Source organism: Egretta garzetta, unplaced genomic scaffold, assembly GCF_000687185.1.
Source record: "Egretta garzetta isolate BGI_Z169 unplaced genomic scaffold, ASM68718v1 scaffold251, whole genome shotgun sequence".
Taxonomy (NCBI): Eukaryota; Metazoa; Chordata; class Aves; order Pelecaniformes; family Ardeidae; genus Egretta; species Egretta garzetta.
Window position 1 is genome coordinate 7388628 of NW_009258952.1, and position 14208 is coordinate 7402835.

The 14208-nt window shown below is 37.2% G+C and overlaps 1 protein-coding gene across 1 annotated transcript in view; it reads right to left on the minus strand.

The window, feature by feature from the left end:
- PREX2 (phosphatidylinositol-3,4,5-trisphosphate dependent Rac exchange factor 2) overlaps positions 1-14208 on the minus strand; it is a 189038-nt gene that overhangs the window by 88100 nt on the left and 86730 nt on the right. Inside the window, exons 12-20 of the mRNA XM_009634464.2 lie at positions 12370-12470; positions 8159-8262; positions 6686-6735; positions 6048-6123; positions 5263-5335; positions 3968-4110; positions 3722-3814; positions 2279-2427; positions 59-144 (exon numbers count right to left, since the gene is read on the minus strand). Coding sequence (XP_009632759.1) covers positions 59-144; positions 2279-2427; positions 3722-3814; positions 3968-4110; positions 5263-5335; positions 6048-6123; positions 6686-6735; positions 8159-8262; positions 12370-12470 — 875 coding nt within the window. The remainder of the gene's footprint in view (positions 1-58; positions 145-2278; positions 2428-3721; positions 3815-3967; positions 4111-5262; positions 5336-6047; positions 6124-6685; positions 6736-8158; positions 8263-12369; positions 12471-14208) is intronic.

Sequence of the window (14208 nt, forward strand, 5' to 3'; positions counted from 1 at the left end):
CAAAATTTAGGTATTAAATGTATATTTACCACTACTGTTGACAGCTCTTACAGCTTACCTCTCCCAACAGCATGGACAACTGACGGGCCAAAGCCACGGATTTGGAATCCAAGTCCATCTGCAGAGTCGGGAATCTTCACTGTCCTGATACAAGCAAAGATTCAATATGAATGTAGCAAAAGGTAGCATTTTGTTATTCAAGATAAAAGTGGACAGCAATTAGTAGGTTACAAGGGAGTAAGACTCCACACTTTCATTCAATTCACTGTTTCAGATTCAGCACCATTCATATTCCAGATACTTAGCACCACTGACATCAGATGTAAGAGCAAGCTGAGATACCAAAACCAATTAGAGGACGGCGATACTAGTTCACAGGGAAATTCAATATGCCGATTACAACCAAAGCACCACCATAGCTTTACAAGTCCTCCCAAAAGGACTGCAATTTGGTTAAGCTGCCACAGCACAGCAACACTGAAAGCCCTGGGAAGGCAGGCAGTCTCTCAGCCAAGAGGGCAAAGCCTGGGGACCACAGATCACGGCAGGCCTTCTCAGATGAGCTACAGAAGACTGCAGAGACTAGATCTGTATTACAGTTTGTTCACATCTAAAGCATCTACTCACCGAGTTTTATTAAAAAAACATTTTGTTGCAGTTTTTCTGAGCAGCTATGCAAAGTACTGAGTTTTGTAAAGCAAGAATCACCTCCTGGTGTTCATATAACTTGTACATATGTGCTACACTCCTGCTTGGTCTAAGTGCAGCAGTAATAAACATACTGACAAACATAACCAACAAAAACACAGTTCTGAGAATCAAAATTCACATCCACTCAACGTGAAGCCCTGAGCTCACCCAAAGTAAGCTAGCATATCCACGTGGTTTCAGCTCAGGTTCCAGAAAAAGCAACACAGCTGCATTGGGCCTTATCAGAGCTAGTTAGGTCATGAATAACAGAGCACTGATTTAACTTTGCAGCCTTTACTTCCAGAGCCAGCTCCATTATTATTTAAGGGATCTTTGCCCTGAGATCCATTTGCCAGTGCAAAAGCAGACAAATGAAAATTGATGCTGAAAAGTGATTTTAAAATACATTTGGACTCTAATAAACTTGATTTACAGGTAGTTTTGAATAATATCATTGCATCATTTCTTGTACTTTTATTTTTTTCTGGTATACATAATGTTTAGCATTTGGAGACGATTTTCAGCAGAGGTGAGATCCAAAATTCACTGAAGTCTATATTTTTTTTTTTAAATATTAAATATTCTTGAGGTTAATAAATTTCATTTGAAACATTTTCATAAATATAGCATCAACATTAAAGAGAGGCCAAACTATGCCTTTTATGCTTGCTGCAACACTATGATCTACTGGTCTGGGGGATTTTTTTGTTGTTTTTGTTTGGTTGGTTTGGGGTTTTTTGGAGTATCATTCCAGATGGTCATCTTTATGCCACATTTCTTTCTTTGCTCTTTTCCCCTTTCTGGGTGCCATTGTATTTCTCAAGACACCTTTTCTTATTAACAGGAGAAATAAGTCTCCACTCTACCACTGAAGCACAGCCATTTCCAAGGCACTCTGTGTGTGCTACCTGGTAACACAGGATGGTTCCTCCTTACCCTGCACAATTTGATCAAAATCACTCCTAACTGCTGTTTCTTACTCTCCTCTTTCTTTGGGATGCACAAACCAGTAACAACTGTATTAACTTTATTAACAGACCTATGCTTGTTTACATACTTAGTGAACCCAGCCATTAGGCCTCACTTTGTGTTCTTTTACGTAACAAAAATTGCACTCAGGTAGGAATGGTCAAAACTGTGTTAGGAAACGCATCTCTCAAAGATCAGGAGCTGTTTACTTGCTCCTGCAGTTTGCACAACCAGCAGACATGCTGAAGGGGCCCACTAGACCACAGAGTCTGACTTGTGCCAAACCAGCAACTAATCCCCAGAGGAACTTGTTTAATAAACACAGTGAGAGATAAGTGATCAAAACTGTCCATATAGTCAAGAAAATGTCATTTACACTTGTGGTTCCTGCATGTACTTGAAGTGGAAGAGCTGATGATCTAAAGCACTTGTGTTTTGCTTTTGCTGACTGATAAATGTAATAAAACAAAATCAAAGCAGATCAAATTGCTTGAAAGTCAGATTAGACACAGCATTTAATAAATAACTTTATGGTAGTGCTATCTGAAGTTCCACTGGTCTTTTAAAATTCACTTCAATTGTAGTTCGCAAAAATTCCCCTAAAGAAATGACAACTTACTCCCGTGGTTTAGTGCTCACAAGAACCCGCAGGGGCTTTCTGCTGTTTAAACATGCTTTCAGGAGGCAATCCACTTCAGTGAAGGGTCGCAGAAAAACCAGGTCACCGTTAATGGCAAATATTTTTTTCCCAACTTCCAAGCCTGCCATCTAGAAAACAATAACAGTTGTATATATGTTTGCCTTTCATAACCACTGACATTGTGTTTTCTTCTGCTTGCATGTAACCTCAATAGGAATAACAACATGCACGTTTTCTTTACATTCTTTATGCCTCCTTCACATACCACGCACAAAAGGTACCATAAAATGCTTCTAGAACTGGTTAAATTGACATGAAGAGTACAGTAAATTCTCATTCTGAAGACATCTAAATACAAGACCTAGTTTTAATCAAGGTTTTATGACACTATTACAATACTAGTTAATATCTGTAATAATTAACACAACACCTTTCATTGAACCAGTTTACTTTTTTTATGATGTTACCTAATTTGCCCATCCGTCATTCTCCAAAGGAACTAAAGCGTCTTTTCATAAGGCAAGACCTGATGAATATTTTAGTAAGTGAATATTTATTGAGCTCTAAAACAAAACAATATCCTTAAAAGTTTCATGGCCCTTGAGCCAAAGGCACAGCAAGCCAAACTGCATACAGTTTTTAAACTGTAAACGAGAAAGGAACTGTAACTGGCTCAGATGGCGGGAGTACATAGATCAGCTCAGAGCACAGGTTAGCCTTAGCACCATCTGAGATCGTGGCAGAACCTGACTGCTGGAAAAGACAATACAGAATTATGCAAAGCTAGCAGAGCTAAATCACCTTGGACATAGCTCCGTGGCTGTACTGTATTACTGATTTTGATATTTTTATCTTAAGTTCCTATCCCACCATGAAATTTAGAAAGGCTTGAAATTAATGTCTAAAATTTTTCTCTCGTGGAGGAGACTTGTTTTTTATCTTGTTCTACGTACAGAGACTCCCATGCAGTTCAGTAGAAGAATATTAATTTACCCAAAGAGTATCTAAAGCAATAATAACAAACAAAGAGGCTGTAACTCATTCAGATTCTCAAATTCCAGACTTTATCCAAAGCTTGATACATCAGTTTTATACTCATTTCATATTCTACCAAAAATGTTTATTCCAATCATGATGAATGTCATCACTGGAATTTTATAAAATATATAAAAAATAAAATTACAACTCTTACATCACCCATCAATACCACAATTTACCTGAGCAGAAAGTGTTGATAATGGTCAGAGCTCTATTTTAAACAAAACAAAACAAGAAAGAAAGGGGAAAAGATCCATAACCACAGCATTCTTGGAAAGTTGTCATTGTTACCTTTTACTACTGTAAATTTCCCAACTGATGTACAAAACATACACCTGTGATCAAGTCAGTAACATAGGGAAGATGATTTATAATACTTGATACCTCAGCATTTGATCCTTTCTCCACCACTTTAATAATTGGCACCTTATTTTTATCTTCTAAACCAAAACCATAGCTGCCTTCATTAGATTTAATCTGAAAAATAAAATTGTTCAAAATATAGTTCAGAAAGGCATTAAGAAGAACTAAAGTATATCCCCATTACATAACAATACACAGTGCTAATTTATTGTCACTACAACCAATTATTTTAGTCATCAAAACACACAATCGTTTGGTTTCACTCACCAATAGTGACTTGGCTATGACATTTTCCACTACTTTCAGATCATGTTTCATGAGTCTGTGCTTCATATTAGACCCTTCCATTTCTTCATCCGCATAAAAACGGAACAGCAGTGGTTCATCTTTAAATTCGCTTTTCTCTAACACTGTATGATACAAACCCATACATATTAATTTTTTTTTTCTTTTGAGCTTATGGATATCAAGTCTTTTAGGAGGCATAATACTGGACATGTGTACAGTGATTAAATGCTAGCAAACTACTTTTGTGTGTGAACCTAGGGAAATCTTAATTTTTAACATAAACAACAATTTTTGTTTGGATCCATTACAGACAGGTATCACTAAGCTCATTTTCAACTACAACATCTGGATTTCACCAAGCTGAGGAAGACGCATTAGCCTGACACAGTTTTAGTGAAAATGCCAAGCACAAGTTTTTTTCCTAAAATGGATTTAAAAAACATGATTTTGAAAAGTTCTGCTGGGCAGCTGCTCACCACCAAGACCTGGCACTCTCCAGGTAGTGAAGAATGCCAGGTTCAATATTAGAAATGGGTTTGGTGGGGCTGTAGAAGCAACTAGAACAGCAGACGGATGCAGTTTATATGTCTAAAAATCAAAAGAAAAAGAACACACCGTGCCAGTAAGGAAGTTAATTCTCCCTCCTCTAAACAGTTGATGAGAAAATAATTTCTTCCTCTTTTCATTTCAGTAAATGACCCACTGCTTCAATCCATTCACTGAAATCTTCCCTCTGATGCCATTACATATGACCTTGTTCACCTCATTTTTTGGTACTGCAGATATTTCTGCTCTCCTCTCCCTTCTTTGATCTCTGCTCTCCTTATGATTTTTCTCATTTTTCTACAGTCCACTTTCTCCTACTGTCACCACTTCACTTTTTTAAAGTCATGCTTCTCCATACTTTATTCCTACCTCCAAAACCCCCTCCTTTCTTTCCCACATATTTCCTCAATTTTTATTGTCTCATCTGTGCAAACATGTATTACTTGCATACAAAATTTCTTCAAAGTGGCTAATAAAACTTGCACCCCTAAATACTTCAGAGGATGAAGCCCTCTGTGCATGCTATAAAATTGACTGAAAATCATTTTCAGAGTATACAATAGCTATTTTTTTTTCATGATGATTGTGGCTTAGGTCTCTTCAGTGATACAACGAAACAACTTCCCATCCCTTCTGGAATACCTTTACCAGCCCCGCATTTCCTTTGTACTACGAAGACAGCATTAAACAAAATGTAAGCATAGCTTGTACAGAATGTATTTACATACCATGGTGCATAAATCCATTATCACAAAGAGCTACACCAAATATCATAGCTTCTTCCCTCGTCCGGCAATCCCCCTGTTAAACCACAGCAGATTCTTTTTAATATATTTTAATATAGCAGCAAAATGCACAATGGGATAAGCTCACAGGGCCAGCAATGGTTACAGACTATATTTACCACTGCCACCTTTATATATACATTTATAGCATACATATAAAGCAGCATATACACGTGTATATGCTATACCTCTTTGTAGTTACAAATAAATATGTAGACATTTTACTAACACTACATTCTCCATAAAAATTGAACATAATAGAATCTAAAAGTATCAATGTTTTTAACTGTTATTTTATAAAACTGGTGCATGTTGACTGAGTGAACAGGATACCCTGTTCTTGTTCCTAGTTCACTTAGGATAAAACAGCACTGATGACAGAAAATTGGTACTGACTTTTCTCCATCTAGTTAGTAATTTAGAATTTTCAGAGCTTACCCATTTCATTTTAAGCCATGAACAATGTTACATGCTGAATCACAAAGCTAAGTCTCATTAAAACATTTAAAGTTCAATTGCAAATAAGGAAGATAAGCACAAAAGGGATAAGCAGCATGGCTGTTGACAGCTGATTTGTTACTTTACTAGTTTAAGAGGATTACACTTACACACACTGTTCTAATAACCCTTACACAAAGTGTTTGCATGTTATTCTGCTTAATACATCACTACCTTTCAAATTAGAATTTAAATGCAAATTGTACATAAATCCAAAGGTGTACACTTGCCTGTGCAATCAACCAGTCTATGAGTTTGTTAGCCATGACCACAGATTTGTAGGTTCTCAAGTGATAATCTTTATCCCTGTTCAAAACAAAAGAATAAAAAAAAAAAACAAACAAACAAAAACTCAAATAGAGCCTAATAGAAAAAAAAAACTTGTATTTTATAAACAAGTTAGTACAAGCATGAATTGAGCGTTTTGTAGTGGTTCAAAAGTCACCTCTGGAGTAAAAAAGCAAGTCAAACCTTTCAGTGTAGGGAGAAAGGAAGAGGCTGACCATATCTTACTTGGGCGACAATGTCACTGGAGCATAAGGCAGTTGTCTTGTCACAGCTGGGACTCTCCAAATGAGGTAACGGAGTGTTAGTAAAGCAGTGCATTAATATATACAGTAAGCACCTATGCATATCCATCGGGACCTAGAAGGTTCTAAAAGTCTATAAAAAGGTCATATTGAATGGAGTTTGCAGTCATTTACTGATTCAGTTATACTTTCTGTCTCGATAGCCCTTCAATCTTGTTTGATTACTCCCAGGAGACCAATCTTGAAAGGATGGGTTAGGTTCCTACACTCAGACACAGTATCTTCAGATTACATACTTCTTCCAAATGAGTCTCGAAGGATTTCCCAATTGGACTCACCTAATTACTGGGGTAAACAGACTGTGAAGGCGACAGTACAGTCGTACACCCTGTTGAAGAGGAAGATAAGGTTAGTTAACCACACGTTCACACTACAGAGAACATAAGAGGAATGGACGCAGTAAGGAAGCCTGTATGTTCTAAATGAACTATTCAGATAGCAAAAAAAGCCTGTTTGAATTTCTATATATTTTCATCTTCCAAAATGTATTATTTTCAGATAACAACACTGATGAATAAATGAATAATTTAATAAAATGAAATAAATGAGAAATAAAACATTTTCAATCTAATCTAAGCTTACTGAGACACATGCAAAAAGCTTTAAGGTATTATTAAAAAATTCTGAAGGTATAATACTTTGAAAGAAAAGTGCACAAAAACTGAAAGTTAAAGCCGTGTTTCCATGCATTAAGGTTTTCCCAATCACTGGTTGCTATTCTACACACACAGTGAGCAATTAAAGTAGAAAACAATGCATTTGATTATGCGCATCGATACTTTACTTACAAGTTGAAATTATAACTAACCAATAAACTTTAAAAAAAATGCAAGAAGATTCAAAGATCGGAAACATTTCCAATTAAAAACAAAAAATAAAACATTTGGAGTTTAGGAAACCACCACCAAAAAATGTTATTTAAAAAAATAAATCACATTAGTATTCCTTAGCAGACTATCAAAAAACAATTATGTATATAACACGCAAGAAGAGCCATGTATAACAATTAGAAGTTGTGTCAAATTAGATTCCATTCTACTTTGCTGTGCCTGGTAGTTCAGTATTGAAGATTTTTCTAGATATACCTTACATTAACAAATGCCAGCAGAAAAGTGCATGACACTGTAATGTAATACCCAAATGCTGACATTTTCTACAGCCTCAAAATCATGAAAAGTTTGAATATTAATGAGCTTAAAGGCAACTGTGTTCAATCATTTTGTTACGCTCAGTAATGTAGATGGACAGCACTACCTATCTGTATTTAAACATCTACATGACTGCAGATTTACTGCCTTGTTAAGGCACTAAAAAGGACACTCGGATATAAGAAAAAATTAATTTTCTGTATATAGCTTCATATGTATTAAAATGGACTGAAAAATACAATAGACTGAAACACCAGCTTCAGAATCACCCAGAAACACAGTCAATGCATTCAGCCTATGAAAACATTAAATAACAAAAATTATTAAAAAATAACAAAAATTATTAAAAAATAACAAAAATTATTAAAAATAACAAAAAATATTAAAAATAAAAAAATTTAATTTTGTATTTAAAATGTGCAACAACAAACCAAAATCTTACTTTACAAATGGAAACCAAAATTTGATTCACATAAATATAGAGATGGGCAAGTGTGAGGGGATATATTTTTTATCCTAGCGCAGTATTTTATATTATTTTTTGAGCAGAATATCAATTTCTAATGTGTTCTTCCTAATAATAGCAACTATTCTATTCTGTACCTTAGAGATCACATCCTGCATCTCATTTCTTGGGTAGTATGTTCCATCATCATATCGGAATCTGTACAGCATGTGTTCAGGTTTGAATTGGTGCTTATCTGTAACTAAATTTAAAAAAACCAATCACGTATTGTTAGGTGACTTTCTGAAGAAATCAACAAGAGAGAAGAAAGCTAACGTCATTTCTTCTAATAACAGCCCATTACACAGCAATAGGTAGATTTCAGACAGGGAGGGTGGGAAGCCCCATTAGATCATCTGCCCTAAGCTCCTTTATGTCACTGGTGACAATATTTCTCTCAACATTTAAGTAGTCCACAAGAAACCAAACAACTTTAAGTCACAGGGCAAAGAATAAGACAGACAAACAGGCAGGGAACAGCCTGAAAAATCAGGCCCTCAGATTTGCTCTAGTCTGCAGAGGTTTTGCAAAGCTTATCAACCAAATAGCCAAATAAAGCTTCTTTTGCAACTATTCATACCATTGTTCCACATTATTCTCTGTTCTAATTCTTGCTGAGGCCAATGTCAGATGAGTCAATAAAGACACAGATCCTCTACAACATATCTAACCAGTCTTGCACTGGGGAGGAAAGCGAGAGGGAACGTCTTTCTCTATAGTTAGCCAGCTGAAGGTCTTAAGTGCAAGAGACTTGCAATCATAATGAAAGTGTTGATAACCCGTATCCCCAGAGACCCATGAAAAAGGACCTTAACAGGTAATCATCATGCGACTCCAGCAACAAACTTCACAACTTCAAGTGTTTTGTCAAAACAGTCATATATGATACAAAAATTCTCCTGCAAAGGTACTACAGCAAGTCTTTCTGAAAAACAGCTGATTCATTTGATGGCTGAGGACAGCACTAGGCACTAGCAGCATCCTAGGATAACTGTCTGATATTAATCACTGTTTTGCTTGCAGATGTAAGCTTTAATTTTGAAACTAAATTTGCATGTCATCAACTGATAAAGGAGGCTACTGTAATGTCTTCATTAATCAGAGTAACAGGCCTGACAGTGTTAGGTAATTCTTCTGTGCGTGCCTTCCTATACCAAGTCATTAAATCATCTCCCCTTATTCTCTTCAAAAATATAGTTAAGCACCATAAACTCTGCATAGTAAGGTGCCTTCTGTCTGCATTGTTTTTCATGCTCCTCCAAGCTCTTCAGTATCTCCACACATCATCTGATATATGGACATAAAAAAGTGGACTTCATATATTAAGTCATTTCACCAGTGTCATGTGTTAGAGCCAAATGACTTCTCTACCGGTACTTGATATATCTACTAACAGTAAAGCCCAGGACACTATTCCAATTGCCTTGAACTAATGGTTCACACTAAGGTGATTATCCAAAATAACCCCTAAGCTCTTTTACTGATCATTGCTTCTCAATATATCCAATATAGACTACAAAATTTTCACATACAATGCCTATTATAACTATTGAAATTAATTTTGATTGTGACCATTTAACTCAGAAAAAAAGATACCTTTTAGTTCTGTAATTAAAAATAATTTCCTATTGTTAGAGAAAAAATATATTACACTAGATCAGCATACATTAAGAGTTTTTAAAACGATCAACTACAGAAAATAGAAAAAACACCACCACAACAGTATTGTTTAAGGACAAATGGTTCCTCTCTGTTACAGAGATTCGCAGGGAGGGAACCAGAACTACAAAGCACCTTTCCTTTCCTGCATGCCTGCGATGAACAGAGCAGGCTCTGCCCTTTGAGGAACACAAGCAATGCTCTGTCTTTGCAGCCCCTACTTACACACAGTGCACCAGAAACTAGGGGAGCAGGTCCACAGAGCTGGCACACACTGAGTTCTAGAAAGAAGACAAGGACACTTCCAACTCTACTGTATTCTGTAAAGTACCACATGTATCTAGTGAATGCTGTGAGGGAAGCTGTAATTCACTATTCATTTGGGAGGGGGGGAGGTTCTATGATAAAGACATGATTTGGTTTGTTCTACTCAAGAGGAAGGATGGATGATCTATCAGCTACTGTACTAACATGGAAAACATTTAGCTTACTGTATACTTTCATTTTAACTATTATCAGCTGTACATTTGCAAGACCATATTTTCAAACACTTAAAGCTGATAAAACACATCACTACCACTAAAATAAGGAAGCCCAAGTTGTATGTCAATCCCAACAGTGTACCTATACTTTGTGTTGAGATAGATATTTATATGGGACACACTAAGAAAAGGGAACTGATCCAGTTTTAAACTAGTCTTTACTTTTACTTTTTTGCCAGGGTAATTTTGACTCAGATCAGTACACCAATGCCAGAAACTGCACAACCATATAAATACCTATTCATTTTAAAACTATCTGATACTCAGATTATTTTTGTAACTACAAAGCTCTTTACTGCCTTGAGAGGAAGCTTCCATCTCTAAGCAGCAGCAGCAAGAGACCAGACAAAGTATCTCAGCCCACTGGCTTACATGAGTCATTTCAGGTATTAGAGAATGCCACCAGGAGGATTTAGAAGAGCAACATATGAACAGGTTGCAGTTTGGTTTTTTTTGCAAAACTGGGGAGAAAGAAGAAAAAAAAAAAAAAAAAAAAGGAAAACCCATAACTTTTCTACTTGCAAGAGTTCACACATATGGAAGTAAAGCAATGCCCATCACAACATGGGTATTGCATTGCTAGAATGAAGCCCGGCACAGGGAAAACAATGGCCAGCACAGTGAATATGCAAAGTCTAACAAAGCCGTCTATAACATTTGCAATGTAACAGCCAAACTTTCTTTCTCCCTTGGTCCCTCTGCGAAAACAGATGGTTCATTCAACTTTATTTTAAGAATTCTATTTTCACGGAGCCACAGCTGGATCCACTATTCAAAGTAGCATGTCTGGCTCACATTTCTATGCCCTAATATAATTACCCTTTTATCTCATGAAATTACACAATATTCATTTAACTCTGTATTGAGAAAGTCTATGACTGTATTTGGGATATAAATTACAAGATCAGGAGAAGAATCTTTGGCAACAGAATTATTCCACTGAAAACAATTCTGTGTGTGTAGTAAACATAATAGGATCTGACATTTGAATGATGGTGAAGGAAAATCATGTAGACTGACGTTAAAGAATTAAAGACTACATGACTACTGATGAATAACCTTAATGTTTTTCCTCCTACTCTGTGTATGTTTAAAATGCATAAAGTTAAGTGGCACTGCTACTCCCACTTTCTTTCCAGTCAAGGACACTGAAAACATCATGGCAAAGAACTTAAAAAGTAAGTATTAAATTCACTGCTGGCTGAAGTATAGACATATTAAAATGTATATTATCAAGGATTCCATCTAAATTTACACCCTGGATCTATGCTGGAACAGTAGCTAACTTCACAACTGTTTCACTATTTGGTTTTTTTAAGTGACTGTACCTATTGCAAGACAAACATGCCTTCAAAACCAGAAGTTTCTCCAGTTCGCGATACGGTCCTGTTGGACTATACCTTGTAAAAGGGACAGAGATGAGGACCTGCTCTGCTAAGAGAAAAGTGTTGCCAATGCAAATTACCTCCAGAAATCAAACCTTCTCCTTGGCTCAAAAAATGAACCATTTCAGTGATATTTCTCTCCAGAATGAGCTAAACACAGATAGTTGACTGAAAGTTTCAGCATAAAAGTATCAATTTTAGTAACTATACAATGCAGTGAAAGTAAGGCCTCAAAATTAAAAAGATTAAACTGTTGGGTTCTAGGTTGGATTCCACCAGCTCCACTTGTAATACCTAACAGATGAGCAGGCACATTTATCAATCGCCAACTGTGACTCACTGTCTTCTACAATTCTTAGTTGAGCACGGATCCCTAAAAAGCCTAGCCTTAATAAAAGGTTTAAATCCTTAAAAGCAGCCTACAGTTTTCTGTTCCCCTAGAATTTATTTTTGCTTACAAGAGAATAGCAATGTTTCTCTAGGTCCCTGTTTGCAATGTTGTGATCCAACAGCGTAGATGTAATCTGATTAAATCAATGGAGCCTCTCCCAGTAAATCTGCTAGGCATGGACAATGGCCCCATGAGGTCCCTGAAAGGATATAATGCAGATTCAACAAGCTGTCTTGCGTTAACAAGACCATCTTTTTGTCAAACAAAATTAAGCCCACTCTAATTACAACAATTACCTTGAAAACAAGTAAGTTAAAACTAATTATATTTACCATGATGGATAATGCCGTTCTCTAATAAAGCTTGGCCAAGATGAACACCTTCTTCAGATTTGTGTATTTCTCCAATTTCCAACAACCAGGACACAAATTCACTGAATTAAAAACAGATACAAAAAAGAAACTTTGAATGTCATACCACCACATCTACTACATTTCCCTCTCAGTTACTACTGTTTCTTACTAGCCTAGTAAGTGGATCTTAAGCATAATGATCTTCTGAAACCCATACCGCATTAAAAAAAAAACCAAAACACATTCATTTCAACTCTTTTATTATTTTGACATAAATACATATGGTTTCCTTTGAGAGGTCTTTTCTGTTCAGAAGTTTTACTTTTGCACACAGTGCGCCACTAGCAAGTTTGGGAGGTGCTGATGATTCTCTTGAGGCACTGGGCAATCATTAATGCCATGAAATTAACAAGTCCAAATGCTGGATCCCGCACCTAGAATGGAGTAACACTGGACACAAGTATAAACTGGGAGAGGAGTGGTTGGAGAGCAGCCCTGCAGAAAGGGATCTGGGGGTGCTGGTCGGCAGCAGGCTCAGTGTGAACCAGCAGTGTGCCCTGGCAGCCCAGAGGACAAAACCCATCCTGGGGTGCATCACACATGACATAACCAGCCGGTCAAAAGAGGTGATTATCCCGCTGTGTTCAGCGCTGGTGCGGCCTCACCTTGAGTACTGTGCACAGTTCTGAGCACCACAATTTAAGAAGGATGTGAAGGTCCTTGAATGCGTCCAGAGGAGGGCAACAAAGCTGGTGAAAGGGCTGAAAGGAACATCCAGTGAGGAGCAGCTAAGGACTTTGGGCTTGTTTGGAGAAAAGGAGGCCAAGAGATGGCCTCATTGCTCTCTACAGCTTCTTGAGGAGGGGAAGCGGAGAGGCAGGTGCAGATCTCTTCTCGCTGGTATCCAGTGATAGGACATATGGGAATGGTTCAAAGCTGCACCAGGATAGGTTTAGACTGGACATTAGGAAGCATTTATTTACCAAGAGGATGGTCAAACACTGGAACAGTTTTCCTAAATAGGTGGTTGATGCCCCAACCTTTTCAGTTTTTAAGAGGCATTTGGACAACACCCTTAGTAACATGCTTTTACTTGGTCAGCCCTGAATTGCTCAGGCAGTTGGACTGGATGATCGTTGTAGGTCCCTTCCAACTGAAAATATTCTACTCTATTCTATTCTATTTCCATGTTTTCTGGGATTTCCTACAGCAGAATAGCCACATGTGACCAGACTGCCAAATATAAGGCAATCCCAGGCATACTTACTGCACCTGACCAGGGCAGATATGCCATGAAGGCAGAACATAATCACATTGTGATAGCACAGTACGCCTGTTACTTCTGAGATGTGTCAGACACATGGACATCCTCAGCATATACACGAAGTACATAGTGTATGGGCAGGAAATGTGCTTATTTCACAATAAACCTGATGCAGTTCAGAAACATCGAATTTATAGCACGTAAGATATGCATGTGCATTACAAATCAAAAGAACAAGTGTAGTGAAGTAGTGCAACACTGACATTCATGGGTTTTAACTGGTGACCCAGGAACCAGGAAAAGCATACTTCAAAAGGGTCCACTTCAAAGACAGCATAGAAAAGCAGCCATTTGATGGTAGGTTTAAATGTTTCACACATGGCTCTGCACCATGACTGTATTCTTCACCTGCTTCCAACAACTATCACTGAGGGAACATGATTCAACCACAACTCAATCTTTTAATCTTAATCCTGGTTTCAAATCCCATAAGCTGTGTGACTTCTGACAGCACATGAAAGTCTTCCAAGTTTCATTCTCACTTTTGAACCCAG